Source organism: Mytilus galloprovincialis, chromosome 7 (genome assembly GCF_965363235.1).
Source record: "Mytilus galloprovincialis chromosome 7, xbMytGall1.hap1.1, whole genome shotgun sequence".
In the NCBI taxonomy this organism is placed as follows: domain Eukaryota; kingdom Metazoa; phylum Mollusca; class Bivalvia; order Mytilida; family Mytilidae; genus Mytilus; species Mytilus galloprovincialis.
This window is the reverse complement of record NC_134844.1, coordinates 92,698,646-92,721,772: the sequence shown is the minus strand read 5'-3', so window position 1 is coordinate 92,721,772 and position 23,127 is coordinate 92,698,646. Positions and strand designations below refer to the sequence as shown.

Below are 23,127 nucleotides of genomic sequence, written 5' to 3'. Positions count from 1 at the left end.
ATTATGGTTCAAATGTATTTAAACATAGAGTTAAAATATCTGAAATGTATTATAAAAATATTATGGATGAAAATATAATTAAATTTAATCGTGATATGCGTAAAAAGATGAAATATATGAGAGTAAAAAATTCGAAAGAATTTTGGAAAATTCTTAATCAAGATAGAAATCAAAAATTTCTCTGGAAACATTATTCCATTTTTTTAAAGATCTGAATAAAAACAAGCATGACAAAAGAGAAGATTTTAGTATACAAAATAACATGGATCCAGAAAACTCCAATGACATTTTAAATGGGAAAATTACTAAAGATGAGATAAAAAAAGCTGTAAAAAATGCCAAAAATAATAAAGCACCAGGAAAAGATAAAATAATCAACGAATATATTTGTTCTTCTTTGGATAGTATGATAGATATTTATGTTCAATTATTTAACTTAGTTTTTGATTCAGGTATTTTGCCTGAAGCATGGCTTATAGGTCACATGATACCAGTATACAAAAACAAAGGAGACAAGATGAATCCTAAAAATTATAGACCTATTACATTGTTATCTTGTTTAGGAAAAGTTTTTACATCCATTTTGAATGATAGATTAAATATTTTTATAGAAGAAAATAAATTATTACATGAAAACCAAGCTGGTTTTAGGCATGGTTACTCAACAAATGATCACATATTTGCATTGTATGCATTATTTGAATTACTCTCTCTCAGAAAGAAAAAGCTACACTGTGCATTTGTCGATTTCGAAAAAGCATTTGACTTTGTTCACCGTAACTCATTATTTTTTAAGCTTGTTCATACAAATATTACTGGCAAATTTTTAAGAATTATACAAAATATGTATGAAAATGTAAAATCATGTATTAAACATAACAATGACACTTCGGAGATCTTTTTCTCTGAAATTGGAGTAAGACAGGGAGAAAATTTATCGCCTGTATTATTTTCACTATATTTAAATGATTTGCAATCATATTTAGAAACAAAAGATATTAAAGGTTTAGAATCTATCAGCAAAGATGCTGAAAACGAACTTACAGTGTATTTAAAAATATTTTTGCTTTTATATGCAGATGACACCATTTTATTAGCAGAATCGGTTGAAGATCTGCAACTTATGCTTGATAATTTTTCACAATATTGTCTCATGTGGAAACTTAAAGTAAATGTAGAGAAAACTAAAGTTTTAGTTTTTTCAAAAGGCAGGATGTCAAAACACACAAAATTTTATTTGAATAATAATGAGCTTGAAATAGTTAAAGATTATAAATATCTTGGTATATTCTTTTGTTAAAGTGGATCATTCTTGTCTACAAGAAAGTATCTAAAGGAACAGGCAACTAAAGCTATGTTTGGATTATTGAAGAAATGTAGAAGAAATAACTTATCTATTGAATGTCAAATTGATTTGTTTGTTGTTGTGGACTTTAACGGTGTTTTCTTGTGGACTTTAGCGGAGGTCATTTTGTGGACTTTAGCGGAAAGTTTGTGGACTTTAACGGCGTTGTGGACTTTAAAGGAAAATTGTTGTGGACTTTAGCGGTGTTGTGGACGTTAGAGGAATTGTGGACTTTAACGGTGCCACAGGGCTTCTATTGAATATACACCTGTGTCAGAGACATAAATTTCAGTGTGACATGTATGAATTATTCTATGACTCTGTAAATCACAACATGTTATAATTAGCTTTAATCGACACCTTGCACACAAGAAGTTGTTACACTCCAGGAGCTAGACTCTTTCAAAAAGTAAAATTCCCAAAATGTAAAGTTAAATAATGTACCTAAAAACAAATTTTAATTTATTTGTTTATTTATCGTTAATCATGATCGGCTTTGTCTTATATTCTTACATTGATAAAGCCTCGGTCACACCTTACCGGATAGCTCGAACGGATAACTTTTTTTTCAATCTGTTCATGTCCTTTAGGTGTCCGTTCTTATCCGTTAGACGTCCGTCCATATCCGTTGCATGTCCGTTAAACGTATGTTTTATCCGTCGACGTCCGTTCTGTCCGGCAACAATTTTGAGCATGTTCAAAACTTTGAACGGACGTCCAACGGATAAAATGTCCGTTGGACGTCCGTTAGGCGTCCGTTTTGTATGGTACTCGTCCGTTTCGTGTCCGTTTTGTATCCGTTACGTGTCCGTTATACATCCGTTGGAGGTCTGGAAGAAAAATTCACCAAAGGACTTCTATCGGACGTTTAACGGATAAAACAGATGTTGAACGAATGAGAAATGGACTTCTACCGGACGTATAACGGATGAAACGGATGATAAACGGATCTGAAACGGATAAATGCCAATTGAAAATTTCGCGTCAGAAATGCCAATTATAGGTATGTCAGATTTCTTAAGACTCATGAATTCCTATTATTCATAATCGATCTTAGAGTAAGGCACGTCTTCCCAATCAAGCAGATCTTATTCAGGGCAGACACTGCCCTTTGGCGGCATTTTAAAGAACAAACCAAAACCAGTTACACAGAAACATTTGAATATTTAAGCGATTAACAGGTATTATTATTGTCGCCTTTAATTTTTCCATATCTTGTTCATCCGTTTTATCCAGTATGCTTCCGGTAGGTGTCCATTTTATGCGGTACACGTCCGTTGGATGTAAGTTCGACATCTTCTCTGTCCGGTACGTTTCCGTTTCACGTACGTTGCATATCCGGTGTGTGTCCGTTATGCATTCGTTACACGTCCGTTTTATTCGGTGAGTACATCAACGGACTCCCAACGGATAACAATTTTGTCAACGAACAACTTTTATTTTCATCTGTTAGGCGTCCGTTCGTGCTATCCTGTAAGGTGTTACCGAGGCTTAAACCATAAGCATTTGATTGTGTTCATTATTAATTGAGCTTGCATTTTGTTTTACCTTTTAGGATTGTCGGCAAATGTTTGATTTCTAAGTGGTTTTTGACAGTTTCATTATGCAGTCAGGATTCTACTTCGTTTTACCTTTTAGGATTGTCGGCAAATGTTTGATTTCTAAGTGTTTTTTGACAGTTTCATTATGCAGTCAGGATTCTACTTCGAGAAAATTGTCTCCCCGGTTTATAATCCTAAATTTGGAAGCCATTGTAGTGATGACGCGCTGTCAATTTAGCTCTTGAAAACCGACAAATGTATCCACATAGTATCATTACGATCCTTATATGCCAGTTGTATTTTAAAAGACAAATGTATCTACTAGCTATTGAGCACCATTTAATGTACTTTCATGCATTTGGTCAACTTAAAACTATTGTTTGATCGGTTTCGTGGAAGGGCAGACTAAAAATTTTCAGAGGTTGAAGACTAATTACCCTGGACAAAACACACAACAAATGAAGTGCTTTGAAGTTATGCATTTTTAAGATCCACCAGAAACAATTGTCGTCAAGTACTTTTAGTAAAATAAATGTTATTCGAACACGCCTACCCTGTTGTTATGACTCATTAGAAAGGTATTTCACTTGACCCATATATTTCATCTTTTAGTCCTGTTCATTTTTAATGTTTTTGTATCAACCTACAGCCTAAATGTATAAAAATAAGAGAATCTGAAGCGAGATGATGTTTCAAATATTTTTCTTTTATACCTTTTCAAGACCTTTTTTAAGAGGTGTACTCAGACTTTCTCTTTTCGATGAAATTATTGCCTATTTTGGTTTTTTTTTTTTTTTTTTTAAATGTCACCGGGGGCAGACAGAGATGCAAATTGATGCTTTACAGGGTTGGCCAAGTATTACCCGCCCTGGAATTTCCAGGTCCGGGTTTTCCCGGGCTGCGCACTATTCCCAGAAATGGGTAATACTGGGCATTACTGGGCAATATGATTTTTTAAGCTTATTTTGACACAAAATAATAAAGACTTGGTGTAATTTTACAGTATCACAGCTAAATAATTATATACTTTTTATACAGATAACCATTGAGTCATTTCTAGTAGAATGAGAAATTCAATTTCATTCTGTTCTTCATTTATTCTATATATGTAAGCAGAAAACCAAATTTGCACATCTTTAAGGATACCTTGTTAATTACCAAGCATTCATTTGTTTCAATAATCCAAACTTTGATTTAAAGTGAATTGTTATTTTAATTGTTTTTTACATTCATATTGCTGAATAAATACCCTAAGGGTTCATGCCATTAACCATTATGTTAACATTTATAGAATTGAAAAGGCTTATTATTGTAACATAAACCAATCTGTGTTCTAATCTGAATAATTACTCAGTCTGATTTAAAATTAGTGACAGTACATATATACATTATTCAAATGTAATTTTTCTTACATGTAATTGTTAATTCATAATAGGAGTTATAGGAGTTATACTTATTTTTTTGCTTTATATTTACAGTATGACCAATCTAGACAAATTAAACAAGATATAAATATCTTAAATGTATAACATTTTTTTTTTTTTTTTTTTTTTTTTTTTTTTTTTGGATTTAACTTGCAACAAATTTGTGAAACTGACTATGTTTTTTGAACATTATAACTGATGAATTCCAAAAAAGAGTGAAAAAAATAGAAGAAAAAGGAAGAATTCAAAAGGACAAAACTCAAGTGGTGAGAAACCTAGTAAAATAAAACAGAAAACTACTCACACTGTTGATAAAGGTAAAAAAAAATGTAAACAATGAGACCTGTAATAAAGAAGTAGCGAAAAATGACAATGTTAAAACAGCAAAAATGAACACTTATAATCCAAATTGTGACTCTCCTGTTTTACCAGCACCTAATTTTCAACATTTCCAAAATATGCAAAATATGCAAAATCCGAATTTCAGCCAAATATCACCAATGGCAGGTCTCTCTATCCGTGTACCCCACAAGGACTGACAAATCCGTATATACAACCAATAATGCAGTCAACGATGAACCAAGCGTCAGAAACAAACAAAATCGATAACTTAATACAGAAAGTCGACCAAATGTTCCAAAAGATGAGCGTTCTCGATTCGCTCTCCGATAATATGAGCAAGTTTCATTCAACATTAAATACACTGGTGTCAAACGTTGACAATGTAACAAAACGAGTCGTCGAAATTGAACAGAGTTTAGAATTCCTAAATACAAAATATGAGACCAGTAAGCAAGAACACGATACAGTTAAGAAAGATATAAAAGAAATTAAACAATGTTATACAGATGTGAGTTCAAATATAACACATTTCTGCACGGATCTTGAAGACCTTAAAGAACGTCATATTGATTTACAGACCCGCTCTATGCGGGAAAATCTTGTATTTTCCGGAATACCTCAAACAAACCCTGAAGAAGAAAGTGAGGAAACGGAACAAATACTCATAAACTTTATAAAAACCAGTTTAAAAATAGAAAGTCCAGTTGAATTCCAACGTGCTCACCGGTTCGGGAAATCCGACAAAAATATGAGACCGATAGTCTGTAGATTTAAAACATTTAAAGATCGTGAAATAGTTCGAAAATCAGCGAAAGAGTTAAAAGGAATAAAGTACGGGATAAGTGAACAATACCCGAAAGAAATAAATGACAGGCGCAAAGTACTATGGCCTTACTTTAAAGAAGCTAAACATCAACGGAAAAAGGCGTATCTTAAACGAGACAAACTTTTTATAGATGGTACCGAGTTTATAATCCCAGACGACGAAAACGAGCAACCGACAAATAGAAAACGTAATACACAACAGACGTATGAACAGCAAGGGGCTAAACCTAAGAAGACCCAAAGAAGACCCCAGGATGGACATTCACGACCAGATCATAAATAGGTGAACCATGGAGGATCAGCTGATCGTAGTAAATGTGACTACTCTAGTGGAACTGACGACCTCTCTTGCAATGAAAAAACTCATACTGTACATAAAGATTATAATAACATGTGTCTTTTATCTTTAAATGTATGCGGTATTAAACAGAAATTGTTATATCCAGAATTTGAATCACTGTTAAATAATTATGACATTCTATGTTTAACAGAAACTAAATTAGATGACCTTGATGAAATACAATGTAATGACTTCATATTTCATCATAAAAATCGAAAGAAATTTATTAACAAATCAAGTGGTATTGCCCTTGGGTATAAAAGTTATTTGGAAAGTTTTATCAAACCAATTACAACCGACTGTCAATTTGTACTTTGGTTCAGTATTGTAAAAAAAGTTTTTGATTCACCGGAAAATGTTATATTTGGTATTGTTTATGTACCGCCTGAAAATAGTTCATACTCGTCGGTTGAGGCATTTAAAGATATTGAAAGAGAATTTCATAAATTTAATGAAAATACAAACCTGATTTGTTTAGTTGGAGATTTTAATGCTCGAACGGGAAATTTAAGAGATTATATAGAAGATAATGATACAGAAGAGTATTTTGTCAATAATGTTATAGATATCACAGAACTTACTGATACTAAAATTTTAGACGAATTGTGTATTCAAAAACATAGAAATAGCCTGATTTAGTTGTCAATAATTTTGGGAGAAAACTTGTAGATTTTTGTAAAAATAATAATGTATTTATATACAATGGCAGAATTGGAAATGACAAAGCTGGGAAATCAACCAGCAAAAACTTGAGTGTAGTAGATTATGCCTTGAGCACAGCTCATTTATTAAAATTTGTAAAACATTTTGAAGTGCTAGAATTTAGCAAACTGTACTCAGATATTCATTCGCCACTCTCACTTGTTTTAGGAGAGATCAGGCCTGAATGTATACATCAAAACGAATGTGATAGAAACCATCCAGTAAGAATTAAACCATGGAAATTTGAGAAATCATTGGATTTTAAAAATAATATAGATCTTTCACGAGTTGAAGCAGTTCTAGAAAATTTAGACATTTTGAATACAAATACGACGGATATTCAGAAAGACAGCGTGAATCAAGTTGTACAAGAAATTTCTAATATACTTTTAGAATCTGCAAAAAATTCTCTTGGTTTAACTTGCGGAAAGCAAAATTCTGAAAATTCTAAAAAGCAACCAAACAAGTTATGGTTTAATTCTGACTGTTATAAAGCTAGAAAAGAGCTTAGGAGAGCTAAGCGGCTATATAAACATTATGGTTCAAATGTATTTAAACATAGAGTTAAAATATCTGAAATGTATTATAAAAATATTATGGATGAAAATATAATTAAATTTAATCGTGATATGCGTAAAAAGATGAAATATATGAGAGTAAAAAATTCGAAAGAATTTTGGAAAATTCTTAATCAAGATAGAAATCAAAAATTTCTCTGGAAACATTATTCCATTTTTTTAAAGATCTGAATAAAAACAAGCATGACAAAAGAGAAGATTTTAGTATACAAAATAACATGGATCCAGAAAACTCCAATGACATTTTAAATGGGAAAATTACTAAAGATGAGATAAAAAAAAGCTGTAAAAAATGCCAAAAATAATAAAGCACCAGGAGAAGATAAAATAATCAACGAATATATTTGTTCTTCTTTGGATAGTATGATAGATATTTATGTTCAATTATTTAACTTAGTTTTTGATTTAGGTATTTTGCCTGAAGCATGGCTTATAGGTCACATGATACCAGTATACAAAAACAAAGGAGACAAGATGAATCCTAAAAATTATAGACCTATTACATTGTTATCTTGTTTAGGAAAAGTTTTTACATCCATTTTGAATGATAGATTAAATATTTTTATAGAAGAAAATAAATTATTACATGAAAACCAAGCTGGTTTTAGGCATGGTTACTCAACAAATGATCACATATTTGCATTGTATGCATTATTTGAATTACTCTCTCTCAGAAAGAAAAAGCTACACTGTGCATTTGTCGATTTCGAAAAAGCATTTGACTTTGTTCACCGTAACTCATTATTTTTTAAGCTTGTTCATACAAATATTACTGGCAAATTTTTAAGAATTATACAAAATATGTATGAAAATGTAAAATCATGTATTAAACATAACAATGACACTTCGGAGATCTTTTTCTCTGAAATTGGAGTAAGACAGGGAGAAAATTTATCGCCTGTATTATTTTCACTATATTTAAATGATTTGCAATCATATTTAGAAACAAAAGATATTAAAGGTTTAGAATCTATCAGCAAAGATGCTGAAAACGAACTTACAGTGTATTTAAAAATATTTTTGCTTTTATATGCAGATGACACCATTTTATTAGCAGAATCGGTTGAAGATCTGCAACTTATGCTTGATAATTTTTCACAATATTGTCTCATGTGGAAACTTAAAGTAAATGTAGAGAAAACTAAAGTTTTAGTTTTTTCAAAAGGCAGGATGTCAAAACACACAAAATTTTATTTGAATAATAATGAGCTTGAAATAGTTAAAGATTATAAATATCTTGGTATATTCTTTTGTTAAAGTGGATCATTCTTGTCTACAAGAAAGTATCTAAAGGAACAGGCAACTAAAGCTATGTTTGGATTATTGAAGAAATGTAGAAGAAATAACTTATCTATTGAATGTCAAATTGATTTGTTTAAAAAATTAGTAGAACCTGTAATATTATATGGATCAGAAATTTGGGGTTTTGAAAATTTAGATGTTCTTGAAAGTATACAGTTGCGATTTTTTAAAATTATATTGCACTTGAAGCAATCTACACCCAACTTTATTGTATATGGTAAGCTAGGAATATTTCCTATATCGATACAAATAAAGATACGTATGATAAATTTCTGGTGTAGACTTGTTAGAGGAAATGAAACAAAATTTTCATCCTTATTATATAAATTGTTACATGTTTACTACACAGATTATGGTTATGAATCTAAGTGGTTAAAGTTTATAAAGACTATTTTAGATGATTGTGGTATGTCAAATGTTTGGCAAAACCAAACTGTTTTTTCGTCTTTATGGATTTCAAAGTGTATTGAACAGAAAATTAAGGATCAATTTATACAATTTTGGTATTCAGAAATGTTCAAGTCTCCTAAGGCATTGTGCTATAGATTATTTAAAACTCATTTTTGTTTTGAAAAATATATCTCAGAGTTATCACCCTATTATATGTACATCTTTGTAAATTTAGATGTGGTAGTCACAGATTACCGGTCGAGACCGGGAGATGGCGCAATTTGCCAAGAAGCGAAAGAGTGTGCTCTCTGTGTGACTCTATGGATATCGGTGATGAATACCACTATATAATGACATGTAGCTACTTTATCAATGAAAGAATAAATCTGCTTCCCCCTTTTTGTCACGAAAATGTTAACATTTATAAGTTTGAACAGCTATTTGCTTCCAACAATGTAATTGTATTAGAAAAACTATGTAAATTTATTAAGAACGTCCAAGAGAAGGTCGTTCCTCCAGGTTAAAACTTCTTAGTATCACTTTATATATGTATATGTAATTCACACATGCTATATAAGTTTGTATATTGTTAATATGTATATGTTCTCTGTAACAATTGTTTTAAGAGAATAAAGTATTCATTTATTCATTTGTGTTTGATCACTGGATCCTCTATAAAATTTAGACCAGTATTTTATATTACCCAGTATTACCCAGTAAAACCCAGTAAAACCCGGGTTTTACCAGTATTTCCCACTGGGCTGGGCAATACTCATAAAACCCGGGTTTTTGCCAACCCTGATGCTTTAAGAAGATAAATCTATTATCTTTCTTTGGATTTTTTTTCGGCGGAATTTATGCTTATGCACAAAAAGATCCACAATAATTTGCACCTACCACAAATGACTGTTTTGTGAAAATGTATCTACAATTTAAAAGTTTACAAATATCTCGAAGCTCAATTCAATAATTTAAGTAAAAGCACATACATAAGATGCATAAATCCCAAATTAGACACATTCATTAAACTTTTAAAGCCCATAGAAACAGATGTAAACAATTCAAATTTACTAACTTCGCCTTTTTTACCTTCTCTAACAAAGAGTTCCATTTCTTTTGTTTAATTTCAACTGGGTTTTCGCTTGTATGGGCTTGCATTGCGTTGGTTTTTTCTATGATTGTCGGTAAATTTATGGTTTCTACGTGTTCTAAATGTGTATTCAGAACTAATATTTAATAGAAAATTACAATTAATTTCGTATTTGAACAAAGCTTCTTTCATGAGAACGCAATAAGGCAAATCCGATTTTATTTCGTGAGATGACGGTCTTAAAAGTTACGACTAGGTGAATACACTGATAACGAACTCTTTCTTGATAGCGATTGACGAAGACATAAGTAAGAGACCAGCTAAAAAACAAAATTAATTGAACAATAGTGCATCTATACATAGATATGTGTGGCCTTTGTGCAACAAAAACTTGAAGTGAGTGCCGTGGTCACACAAAAAACCAACACGGAAGACACTACTTTTAAAAGGTATTATATGTCTCTGTTTGGGCGTAGGCAGAGACATATACTGGCTAACACCACAGTCCCACTAAGCCACGATCGCACTACGATCTGTGAACAAAATGCAATATTTGATGATCGTAGTACGATCGTGTAGATCGCAGTAAGGTCGTATCACGGTCGTGTTGAAGTCTTTAAGATCGTGATGAGCGTGGTCAACTTTAAACATGTTCAAAACAATCGTGATGCGGTCGTGGTAAAATCAGGCCGTAGTAGAAGCGTGGCGAGAGCGAACTAAGATCGTAGTAAGATTGCAAAGGTCGCTGTACCATCGTAGCGACATCGTAGCGAAAGCGTGATTCTATGAGAGGTTTCCAGATTTGCTACCGTACCAACCGTAGTACGAAGTGGGAGCCGTCATTTAACTTTTGAAAATTATTGATGTATACACTTTATATCAACAAATGTTTTAGGAATCATATGCATAACTGTTTAGAGAATTTTTAGCTGTAATTTGGGACTAATTTCATGTGGTTTCTTCTTGTATTCGTAGAAAACAATAGTGTGTGCACTCGATTATGCTTTCAAGCAACCGTTGCAAGTAACCGTCGGTACGAAAGGTTTATAGTTAAGAGTTATTTCCCCGTGAAACTACATAGATACAAAGAAGCTAAATTACAAAACAAATTTAAAACTTTATAAATTTTGTTTGTAATAACTTTATGTATCATAATAAAATGCTAAAGTTTTGTATTTATTTTGGTAAGTTTTTAGAAAACATGATCAAATAAAATGTATTTGAACAAAATAAATTGACCTTACTAACAAAAGAAAAATGACAAAATTAATATAAAACCAAATCTTTGTTCAGTCAGTGCGCGAGAGGTCTGTTACACTTGTAGAATAAGATAAAAAAAAAAAAAAAGTCCAGGGAGACATGATCAAACATACTTTTTTAAAAATTAATACTCTGTTGCAAGAAACCGAAAGTGTCAAAACGCGTGATTTCTGATTACTGTACTGATTATGTATGTCATTTTATTTAATAACATTGCCTTGTGATAATTTTGTGTAATATGTAATATATATGTTGTATATATGTTGTGTACAAGATGTAAGTTTGTACGGGCGCACTACGTTTGCGCGCATTTGGGGATTAAAATGTTTTACGTTTGCGCGCAGCTTTTGATTACATTTGCGCGCATTTATTTTACAGGTAATCTTATAATTTTTTAGATATAGACATTATTTAACAAAATTCCGTATCAGTGCTCACGATTTAGAGATTGAGAGGGGAAGGTACAAAAATCTGACAGTGTCAGAACGTATCTGTAAATTGTGCGGTACTGAGGTTGAGGATGAAATTCATTTTCTTCTTCAGTGCCACAAACTTTCAAATATTCGTTTCAACTTTTTAAATGAAATAAAACAACGGTTTAAAAATTTTAGTGGTTTAGATATTAAATCACAATTTATTTGGCTAATGTCCTCTGAAGATACTTTCATACTCCAGAAACTCGGAGAATTATTGTGTGTTAATCATATTGAATCACTTGTAATCATTTGTATGTAATTAATGTTGATTGTTCTGCTCCTTGTGGGCGCTTTGATTAGCAATAAAATATATTTGAATTTGAATTTATATACAACTGTGGGAAATTGAAAGACGGCTCTACAACTATAGGTAGATAAAAAAAACCTAAAATAAAGCTAATCAAATATAATGCATTAGTGTATCTATATGTCTCATTATTCTAGTCAACAAGACACATTGTTTATATTGATTGTATATTATGGCGCGTGTAAATTGTATAGTCGGGCGCATGTACAAAGTTGAAGTTAATTGGATGTTATTGTGGCAATAATAAAATAAAACTTCATATTAGTTCCTTTCTTCCTCACAAATGTTTAAACGGTGTCTTCCTCGAATGCCAACATTTTATATGTTGCCTATTCCTTGAATACTTATAAATAATTGAACAAATTAATAGATAAATAAGCATTATTACCTGTATTTTACCTGAGTTTACCTGCCAAAAAAATGCGCGCAAATGTAATGGAAAGCTGCGCGCAAACGTAATGATTTTTGCGCGCAAATGTAATGGTAATGCGCGCAAACGTAATGCACCGGTTTGTACAAATTATAATTTGTACAGGGTTTTTGTACAAGTTATAAGTTTTTTGACACCTACCTTCTTGCAACAGGTGATACAGGTTTAACTTATAAAATGTACCAGTGTAATGTTTTAAATTCAAAACAATATACGTCAACCTAACATTTAGTGCTATTCTCCTTGCCTTCAAACTGGAAATGAGGATACCTGAATGGTTTAAATTCTAATTTTATTTTTTTCCTTATACCATATTCATATCTATACAAAATCTTTGTGAGGTCTTATAATGTTTTTGCATCAATGCTCAGTATTAGACTGTATCATGAAGTTGTGAAAAATTGACAGAAATATGCGAAGCAAAAGACTGTGTGCTTGCATCATCCATTTTTGTTCAGCAGGTCATAAAACACTGATAACTTGTACAAAAATTCTGTACAAATTATAATTTGTACAACATTACAATTTGTACACAACATATATATATGTTGAAGAATTGAATAAAGATATAAAAAAAAAAATCAGACATCCGGAATGAAGTTATAAATATACAAGGTCGTTTACATCTTCAATTTGAACAATTATGCATAGAGATATGGCTGATATCGTATTTCCTTGGCATCCTTCCTTTTTGGACAATTATCTTTACCGTCCGGCTTAAAGTTTTTCTTTATAAACAAAAACCTCATAAAATCAATATGCTCTAAAAATTTTAGAAAAATCCACTTTTTTAATATCTTTTTCGCAGTAAGCCGAGAGAGAAAACTCAGAAAAACTGGAGTTAAACTATTTTAAGTAATATCGTTTTCATGATACTAGTACATATAAACCTGAACCAAATTACAAAGAAACATTTACCAACCGATGAAAATGATCCTTAATTTGTAGTCCATAAATCAGTTGTAAATGGTGCAAAAGACATTATATAGCAACACAGTATTTTCCGTAGAACATTACGAAGAGTTAGAAAGACATATTCATATTGCATTAGACTAAGTGCAAATATAGCGTCAAATTATTGCCGTTATCAGTGAACAAAATACGCTGTGTTTCTGGCAATGCTGGACGACAGAAGGATTAATGGATGCATATTGGTTTAATATTACCCCTCGTAGATTATATTATACTACTCGCAGGCATGTGCAATTTTACTCGCGACAATGTTTACAAATATTAATGTGATAACAATGTCTAGTGACATAACAATAATAAGCTAACACGATGAAGTAACATCGTGATGATAAATATTTCTACTCAAAAAATGATTTTCGTTAGTGTCATAAAATTTATATTCATTCTTTAAGTAATTAATATAATCAACAATTTTATTAAAAGTTCAGTAACAAAATATTAGGAAAGAGATAGATCGATAGTTTTACAATGTGTGTTGCGTTTTATGAAAAAATGTTGCTCAAATGATCAAAAAGATAGCTTAATTAATAAAAATTTCTTTAATGAGAAATCAATACAATTTTGAACTCATTTTTGCCATTAGCTCGTGTACTAGTTCAGTGTCGCATCAAGAACTTTTCCTAAAAGGGGGAGGGGCGCTCCATCCATGCTTCAGTGATTCCCTATGTAATCAACCAAATTTTTGCCACGAAAAAGGGGGGGCGGCCCCCAAGCCCCCTTCTCCTGGATCTGTCTATGTAGTCATTAACGACACCAGTAAGGTACAAGTAAGATATTATTTAAAATAAGTAATTTCTAATTATTCCAATTTATATTTAAGTATTAGAAAACATTCTTTTTTCTAATCCTTTTCTTAATATACAAAAAACAGAAATATAGCCATACAGAAACGCAAATCTATATTTAGAATATAAAGGTCGAGGCAACTCCGTTCCAGTAAGGACTGTTTGATTCATTCTCTTGTGCACAAAATAAATTTTATCGTATAATATCACGTGCAAGGTTTTCTTGAAGCAGTGAAATCGTAATAAAATAAAAGATAACGGTTTTTATCACTGATATGCAATTTTGTTTCTCTATTTTTATCATGATACAAACAATAATCTCATGCATTAAATGAAACCTCCCAAACAGCACCAACGGTTGTGTTACGTACCAACCGTACCTGATACGTAGCAAATCTGGAAACCTCTAGTAGGAGAGACTGCGCTACGATCTCACAGCGACGTTATTACGACCTCACTACGACCATCACGTTCTCACCGCGACCCAATTACGCTTCCACTACGACTATACCACGCTGTTCACGACCATAGTACGATCTAGCACGCCCTTCCGTCCTCATCACGCTCTTCTTACGACCTGACTACGTTCATACTGCGACCATTATTCTCATTGTAATTTTTACATAGAATATATTAAATCTCTCCAGGTTTTGTTTGTCGGTACGAAATTAAGACTTCTTGTTGTCAATTGTCTCTAACGGCTCAATCATGCTTCTTATTTTTATAAGGATTAGACTGTTGGTTTTCCCGTTTGAATGGTTTTACACTAGTAACTTTTGGGGCCCTTTATAGCTTTCTGTTCGGTGTGAGCCAAGGCTCCGTGTTGAAGGCCATTCCGTGAAGGCCTACAATGGTTCATCTCTGCTTGATCAGGATTCGTTACTATCTGGCCTTGAAGGCATAAAACTTTGCTCAGTGCTCGGAGCACAAAAATCATGCTCGAAACATGAAATCCACAATTTGATTGGTTGATTTTCGAGTCTGAGTACAAAAATCATGCTCGAAAGTTTTATGAACGTGAGGCCAGAGCTCCCTCTGTATCTACATAAACCCTACCACCACGCCCACGTGTTCTAGTATAACTTGGTGGCATGACTGTATTGTTTCCGAGAAATTTACGTATTTATCAGAAATAAAAGGAATGGATCTGAAACACGATGTTGACGTTATTGCTGAGAACATAGTAAGATCGCGATATGAACGTATAATCGTGGAAAGAACGTGCTATAATCTCAGTAGAAGCGTAGTAAGAACGTGTTGCAATCGGATAACTCGTGGTACGGTCGTAGTGAGAACGTGATGAGCGTATAAATATCTTGATAAGCGTAGTGAGGTCGCAGAACAAGCGCGATGAGAACGTGGTATAATCGTAGCGGGATCGTCGTAGAAGCGTAATGAGAACGTAGTAGCATCTTGAAAGCAACGAAAATTTACATGTTCATGCCGCTTATACCGCGACCTCACCACGATCTGAATTTAATTTAGATCGTGGTGATCGTGGTGCGATCGTGGTCTAGTGGGACTGGGGCTTTAGGTAAATATTTCATAACATTATTTCAACGGGACAATCATTTATATTTTTTTTTGTCTTTTGACTGTGGAAAGGGGATGACAGTTTTAAAGGAAGATTGTTATAGGTGTAAATATAATCTTTTGTTGTCACAAGAATAACTGACACGAGATTATTTCTTTTACAGTACAGTCACAATAGCAATGTCCTCACTACGATTTAATTCAAGCAAATATTTGTCTTCATATAAAAATGGTTCACGTTTTGAATGAGAAGCGAAGTCTGAAACGACAACAGTACATGTGGCTCATTCATAATATTACGATCAGCTGTAAAAGATGTTTTTTCAATGAAAATTTTACTCCTTTTGTATAAGTCGGTTTGATATACAAAAGAAGAAAAATACCTTATTTGATAATGAAAATTTTACACACCTGACAAGAGTTTTTTTTTAATCCAAAATTGTGTTAGAAGTAAAGCTATTTATTGTCTTTAGGACACTGACTAATTCATTTTGGCTATCGACGGCCTTCGATGCAGGAGTAGGTCCAGTAAGACTCCTTTTTGGCCCCAAAATATAACAGTTTCACAAAATTGTTCAAATTTAAACTTTCAGTTATTTATTGGACAGTAGAATGCTTCTGCTACATAGATATGAGCTGTTTTTGACAATACAATCCATATATATCGGGTACTAGCATCATTAAGTCATGCTAAATTACTGAAATCTTCACAATTCAAACATTTTAGTTAAATTTTAGACGGTTTTCGTGTAAAACGAAAGTGGCCGCATTCGTGTTCATCCTTAATATTGAAATGTAAGTTGTATTTTATGATAATACATAACATATATAAAAGATGAGGATGAACACGGATGCGGCCACTTTCATTTTTGACAAAAAATCGTATGAAAAGTGACATTTTTCGGCATATTTGGTAGATTTCTCATATTTGAGCTTGAATCGGATCGTTTTTAATGACTGAATCAGTTCAAATCTTTCACATAAACTAATTGATTCAAATGAAATAGACACTTAAATGTTTAAAAAGTGGTCAAAATCTTTCGTCAGATGAACCTGAAATTTGAGGCCAAAATCGGTCCTTACCGGACCTATTCCTTTGACAAAAAAATGTAAAAGCAAATTTGTATCTTCAATGTTCAGCATGCAACATGTAACGCTGAATAGCATTTTGAGTTTATGGAAATTTATGTGTAAAATTGTTCAAATAAAATTGAGAATTGAAATTGGGAATATGTCAAAGATACAACAACCCGACCAAAGAGCAAAAAACAGACCAAGGCCGGTTTTTAACACACCGAAAAAATCCCGCACCCGGACGGCATATTATTAAAATGTGTACTAGTTCGGTGAAAATGGACGTCACACGTAAACTCCGAAACATATAAATGAACTAAAATTACAAAAAAGATATTTGAAATGTATAATTTAAACTTTTTAGTATTACATTTCAAGTATGAAAAACACATTTTGGACCCTGTAAGAGAAAAAAAAGTTGTTTAGAATTAGGCTCTAATCCTTTGCAATTTTGTATTACAATGCCTTCAACAGAAACATATAGCACTGAATAAAAATGATTTTGATTTCAGGGGAATATGTAAACCATTGTTACAATATATATAACGTCATTTTCAATTTGTAATGTGCGGACCAATTTTAGATTTTGACCCTGTGCAGTGAGTGAAATAAGTCCAGGGAAAATTGGCCTCGTCACTTTCAAAGTCCACCCCCCTTTTCCTAAAAATTGGAGGACAGCCACATGTTTCTCAAGTGCCTGAGCTTTTGGTTATTTCTGTGGTTGACCCAACATGCTACCAACAATTACTTTTGATGCTTTACTGCTTGAAAAAAATGGTCTTCACGGTTATGAATGATTATCAAAATATCTTTAATGCCATCACGCAAAGTCAAAACGAACAAAATAAACCACCATTTATTGAGGCAAAATAATAAGAAACTGATCAAACTCAATTAGTCTCACAACCTTATGTTTTGTGATTTGTGACTAAATAAAAAAACAAATCGTAGCAATTTTATCACATGTTTTATATTTTGATATAAATCAAGTGAGGCGGTCAGTATAATAATGTGCCGAGCATCGTGATAGACATCTTCTTTTGGACTGCTTCCGGGTAACTCTTAAGATGAACTCATAAACCCCGCCTTGGAGTGTGAACTTTTTTTTAAAATAATCTAAATAGCGTATACATATATTATCGTCTTGAATGCTGAGCTTTAATGTTCGTGTAATATTGGCTGTTGGCCTCAGTCATCATCTAATTCTAATAATCTAAGATAACCAACCTTTATAACTTAAAAGTAAAGATCATGCATACTTATTGTTCAGATTGATAAAGTCTTTTTCCATTGGTTGAGAATATCTCCGATTTAAATAATATTGATTTGATACACATGTAACCGCTGTGCATACTTTAACGACAGGGCTAGTTTTCTGATCGGATAAGTAGTAATCTCCCTTGTTAATTTGAAGTTGTAATCAATCGTTTTATTTTTACCATCTTGATATAATATTTCATTGTATTATTCAAATTTGTGACTCATTTAATATTTAAATATAGTAATTTTATTTTATTATAGATTTAAAAAAAGGAAATTTGAAAGTCTTTGATTCATTATAAATCATCTTAGTTCAAATCATAAGTCAGGCGGTCTATTCTGTCTACATTAAGTAATAGATACACCAGGGAAGCGATGGGTCCGTGTAACACTTATCAATTCAAAGTTTTAAAAAGTTTTAAAATTTTGGATTTTTGGAATTTTTATCAAAGTTTCAAAATATCAAAATTCCAAATTATGTAAAAGTTTTGAAATTTGAAATTTTAACAAAATAATTAAAATATTAAAATTCTAAATATCGTTTATAAATTTGATAGTTTAGAAATTTGATCAAACTTTTAAAATACTAAACCTAATGTGCAATTTTGATTATTTCACTTTTTGAAAGTTTGACTTTTTAGATTTTTGATTAAAATATCAAAAAGACAAAAGGGGCGAAAAGAGGGGTACCCTGAACACGACCATGGTTCAGTGATGGTGCAGTGATGGTTCAGTGATAATATACGTCATACTAACTTAACTACGAAATAATTATATAACAATGAACTAAAATTAAAATCATACAAAACTTATAAGACCAAAGGCTCCTGAATTGGGACAGGCGCACAAACGCGGCTGGGTAAACATGTTTCGTGCGATCACAACCCTTCCCCTATACATCTAGTAAATGTAGAAAAAACAAACCCACAGCAATACACACAGTTAAACGCACTTTTAAATAAATCCAAGTCCCATGTCAGAAAAGGAAACAAAAGAAACTAAACAATGATAATAAATTAACAAAGTACTACTATATATAAAGCTAGCAGTTACTGACAAATGCCAGCTCCAGACCTCAATTAAGCTAATCTAAAGATAATAACTTCATCATATGAATAACAGGCTCCCTGTTGGATTTATTGCTTATCTGTTCCTAAACAATCATGAAATATTTGTTACTGGCAACCAAAAATTGATAATTTAAAATAGGTTGTTCCTGAACATTTGACAAATTTAAGTTTTTTATAAACAAGATATTAAATAAATTTATAAAATACATGTAAGAGAGAACTTATCAATAATTTATCAAAAAACAGCTTGTGTTTATCTTTTAAAACAAAAACGTTGTGCATTTCTGTCGGGAGGAAAAATATGTCCACAAATCAGAATTTTGATTTCAAAGATCCAGTGAAATTTCGACCTCGTTTTACTCAAAAAGTAGCACATGAAGGTATACTTTTTATTAAATATTTAATTTAAGCAGGTAACAGTAGCTTATATATCTTAAAGGGAAGACATTCTCACCGTCAGAAAAAAAACTGTTTTGCTATATCTATGTTCCTGGATATGCTCTTAAAAATGCACAAGTAACAAATACGGAACAATGATATCCCGTCATACCAAAAAAAATCATTTCCTTTTATTTTCTATTTGAAAACAGTGGTTGGTCCTTTAGGGCCCCTAATGGATATATTATGGTAAATGCGTATATTTTGTACAAGCATCAGTCCAAACGTTGTCTTAGGGTGCAACCATTTAACTTAAAAATTGGGAATATGTTTTTTTTGTCGAAGTGAAGAAAAAAAAAAGCGCTGAGCGCAAACAATTTTATTAAGTTTTCCATCGCTTTATTAATCAAATTATTTGGTTCAGAAGTTATTATTACTATAAGGCATGCGGGAAATCTGGATTCAGATTTTTTTTGTCCTCTGCTTGCACAGATTTTGTTTTCTCCAGCAAAAAAAAAGTGTCACTTTAGTGACTATATTTATATATCGGATTCCCAAAAATATAACTGCATGATATAAACTTTTTAAAATGATTTTCAATTTCCAAACGCCGACACATACAAATTGATAGATGGGCGATAAATGTACAGCAGCAACTATTACATAAATATGAAGGCTGAAAATAATGTTTATGTTATACGTTTATGATATGAATGTATACAGCGTTTGCAAAACCAGAACAATTAGTTGGATGTTAACGACTTTATTTGGCCATTTCAACTTATGTTGATTCGAGTGTCACTGATAAGTGTTTTGTAGACGAAACGCGCATCTGGCTCAACTTCATATTTTACATTCTAGTATCTATCTATGGTGACTTTATGTAGATACCTTATAGCAGTATCCTGGCTCCAAGCTACTAATATTGGTCTTATTCTGAATTTCAGCGTAAAAAAATATCAAAAACCTCCCACATTCCAGACAAGCACAACGTTCATTGCGACACCATGAATTCAGTATTCCTGCTGTACCAATACTTAGATCTGAAATCGTTGATACAAGCAACAAGGCAATATATGATCGTCTTGCATTCGATAAAAAATAATGAATACAAAACGTTAGAATTTACGACCGAAACGCTTTTCTGGATCTATCTTCTTCAGGAACGCTCAAAGCTGAATATTTAAGACCAACAATAAAGAACAGAAATAGTTGATTAAAACGTTAAAGACGATCGTTCAAATTGTACATGGAATGATATATCCATCTGCCAACGTGATTGCAGAAAGTAAGAAGTCGTAAAGCATAACAGACAAATTTGAAATCAAATGAGATAATACAATGTGTATTGAGCCATTTTATTGCTTAAAGTTCAGTAGAATATATATATATACATCTTCTTTTTTATATACTCAACCTTAGCATACTATTTGACCTACTGCGAATTGGTCATTTTTTACTGTTACTCTTAAAATATGGGTGCTGGGAAAACTAGCAAGTAAAATGGTCAGTATCAGAGCCGTGCGTTTAAAATGAATTCTCTTCTTTTGAGAAATATTTATTTTTGTCATCCAATTTTTCACCTGTTACAACTGCCTGTCTGTGGTTTTATGTTTTACATTAACTTTTAAGTATCAGTATGTCTTCATTTCATTTTGTTTCGTTTCGTTCCGCTTTTATTTCGTTTTGCAGTTTACAAGTACCCCTCTTTTCACCCCTTTTCTCGTTTTGATATTTTAATCAAAAATCTAAAAAATCAAACTTTCAAAAAGTGAAATAATCAAAATTGCACATTAGGTTTAGTATTTTAAAAGTTTGATCAAATTTCTAAACTATCAAATTTATAAACAATATTTAGAATTTTAATATTTTAATTATTTGGTTAAAATTTCAAAATTTCAAAACTTTTACACAATTTGGAATTTTGATATTTTGAAACTTTGATTAAAATTCTAAAAATCTAAAATTTTAAAACTTTTTAAAACTTTGAATTGATAAGTGTTACACGGACCGCGATGGCTATGTAAAACATTGTACTACGTAAAACGAGAATTAAATAGACCAAAATACAGAAATTGAATCCAAATGTCGATGTTTTTCTTGTTAGTAAATCAAAAACGAAAAACGAAATTTTTTTGATTTTCATTTTCGTTTTTGAAAAATCAAAAACGAAAAATGAAAACACTTTTGTTTTTTGTTTTTGATAATTCAAAACGAATAAAATGCTTCGCTGAACCCAGACTGATACGACCGCAAAGGTCGAACCCTGAACAGTTGGTGCAAGTTTGGACACAATATTCAAGCTTTATACTGTCTGAATTTGGAATGTGATCAAATTTTTGAAATAATATAGGTTTCTGACACAAACTAAATGTGGTGAATTATCTAAAAATTTTAAATGGGTTAAAAAATGTGTATTAAATTTCAATTGAAGATTTATTGCTATTGCGCAATACTGTGCAAAAGAAGATTTCATGCTATTGCGCAATACTGTGCAATTCAATATTTCTTGCTATTGCGCAATACTGTGCAATTCAATATTTCTTGCTATTACGCAATACTGCGAAATTGAAGATTTCTTGCTAATGCGCAATATTGTGCGATTGGATATTTCTTGCTACTGCGCAATACTGTGCAATTGAAGATTTCTTGCTATTGCGCAATACTGTGCAATTGAAAATTTCTTGCTATTGCACAATACTTAATATGACAATTTACACATCCTGTTTGGTGTGTATCTCCTGTAATATCGTTATTATTTGATTTCATATATAGATCAGAAATAACCAACTTTAAATGGAAAATTTTAAAGAAAAAAAAGGAAAATAAGGAAACAAACCTCCCCCTTTTTTGAACCCCCTTATGATTCATCACCCCCAAACTCAATCCCAGCCTTCCCTTTGTGGTATGGTACCTTGCAGTACAATTTCAAACAGATCCATACACTTGAACACACGTTATTGTCTGAAAACGAGAAAAATGCTTGTATTTTGGCCCCTTTTTGGCCCCAAATTCTTAAACGTTTGGGGCAATTACCCCCAAGCACAAACCAATCTTTCCTTTTGTGATATGGAACCTTGTGGTACAATGTCAGAGAGATCCATACACTAACACACAAGTTATTGTGCGAAAACCAATGTGTCTTCGGCCGGACGACGACGACGCCAACGTCATACCAATATACGACCGCAAAATTTTAACACTGGCTCCACAGTTGCTTCGGAGCCCGGTGCCCACATTGCTGGAGCCGGGATCCCTACATGTACCCCCAAAGCATGGAGACCAAACACTGGAGCTTGGGCACACAACCTTGTTCGAATGAACCATGAGCCCCTAATTTGGGGCCTGGGACACAAGGAACCCTGATCCCTTTATTTGGAGCCCACAGAGCATGTGATGTTGTCCCCTGATCCCTTCATTTGGAGCCCTCAGACCATGTGATGTTGTCCCTTGATCCCTTAATTTGGAGACCACAGACCACGTGATGTTGTCCCCTGATTCCAGTCTCAAGTCCAGATTATAATAGTTTTTTCTGAAGGCGTTTGGTATTTTTCAACACCTACTTTGGTAAGAGTTTCATATGGCACCCCCACCATACCAAAAGAACACAATTATGTATTACAGTTTATTCCATGGGGGTGCCTTTATATAAATAACACATAGCTGAGAGGGTGATAGAGCAGATTGTTACCCCGAAAAAACA

The 23,127-nt window shown here is 32.4% G+C and overlaps 1 protein-coding gene across 1 annotated transcript; it reads left to right on the top strand.

The window, feature by feature from the left end:
- Positions 1-4,453: 4,453 nt before the first annotated feature.
- Positions 4,454-6,111, top strand: LOC143082058 (uncharacterized). Its single transcript, XM_076257621.1, has one exon. The coding sequence runs from the start codon at positions 4,873-4,875 to the stop codon at positions 5,758-5,760; it is 888 nt and encodes a 295-aa protein (XP_076113736.1). The 5' UTR covers positions 4,454-4,872; the 3' UTR covers positions 5,761-6,111.
- The last annotated feature ends 17,016 nt before the right edge of the window (positions 6,112-23,127 follow it).

What these genes read in the sequence shown, in the direction of transcription:
- LOC143082058 (XM_076257621.1), top strand. Translation starts at nt 4,873, where the DNA reads ATGCAGTCAACGATGAACCAAGCGTCAGAAACAAACAAAATCGATAAC.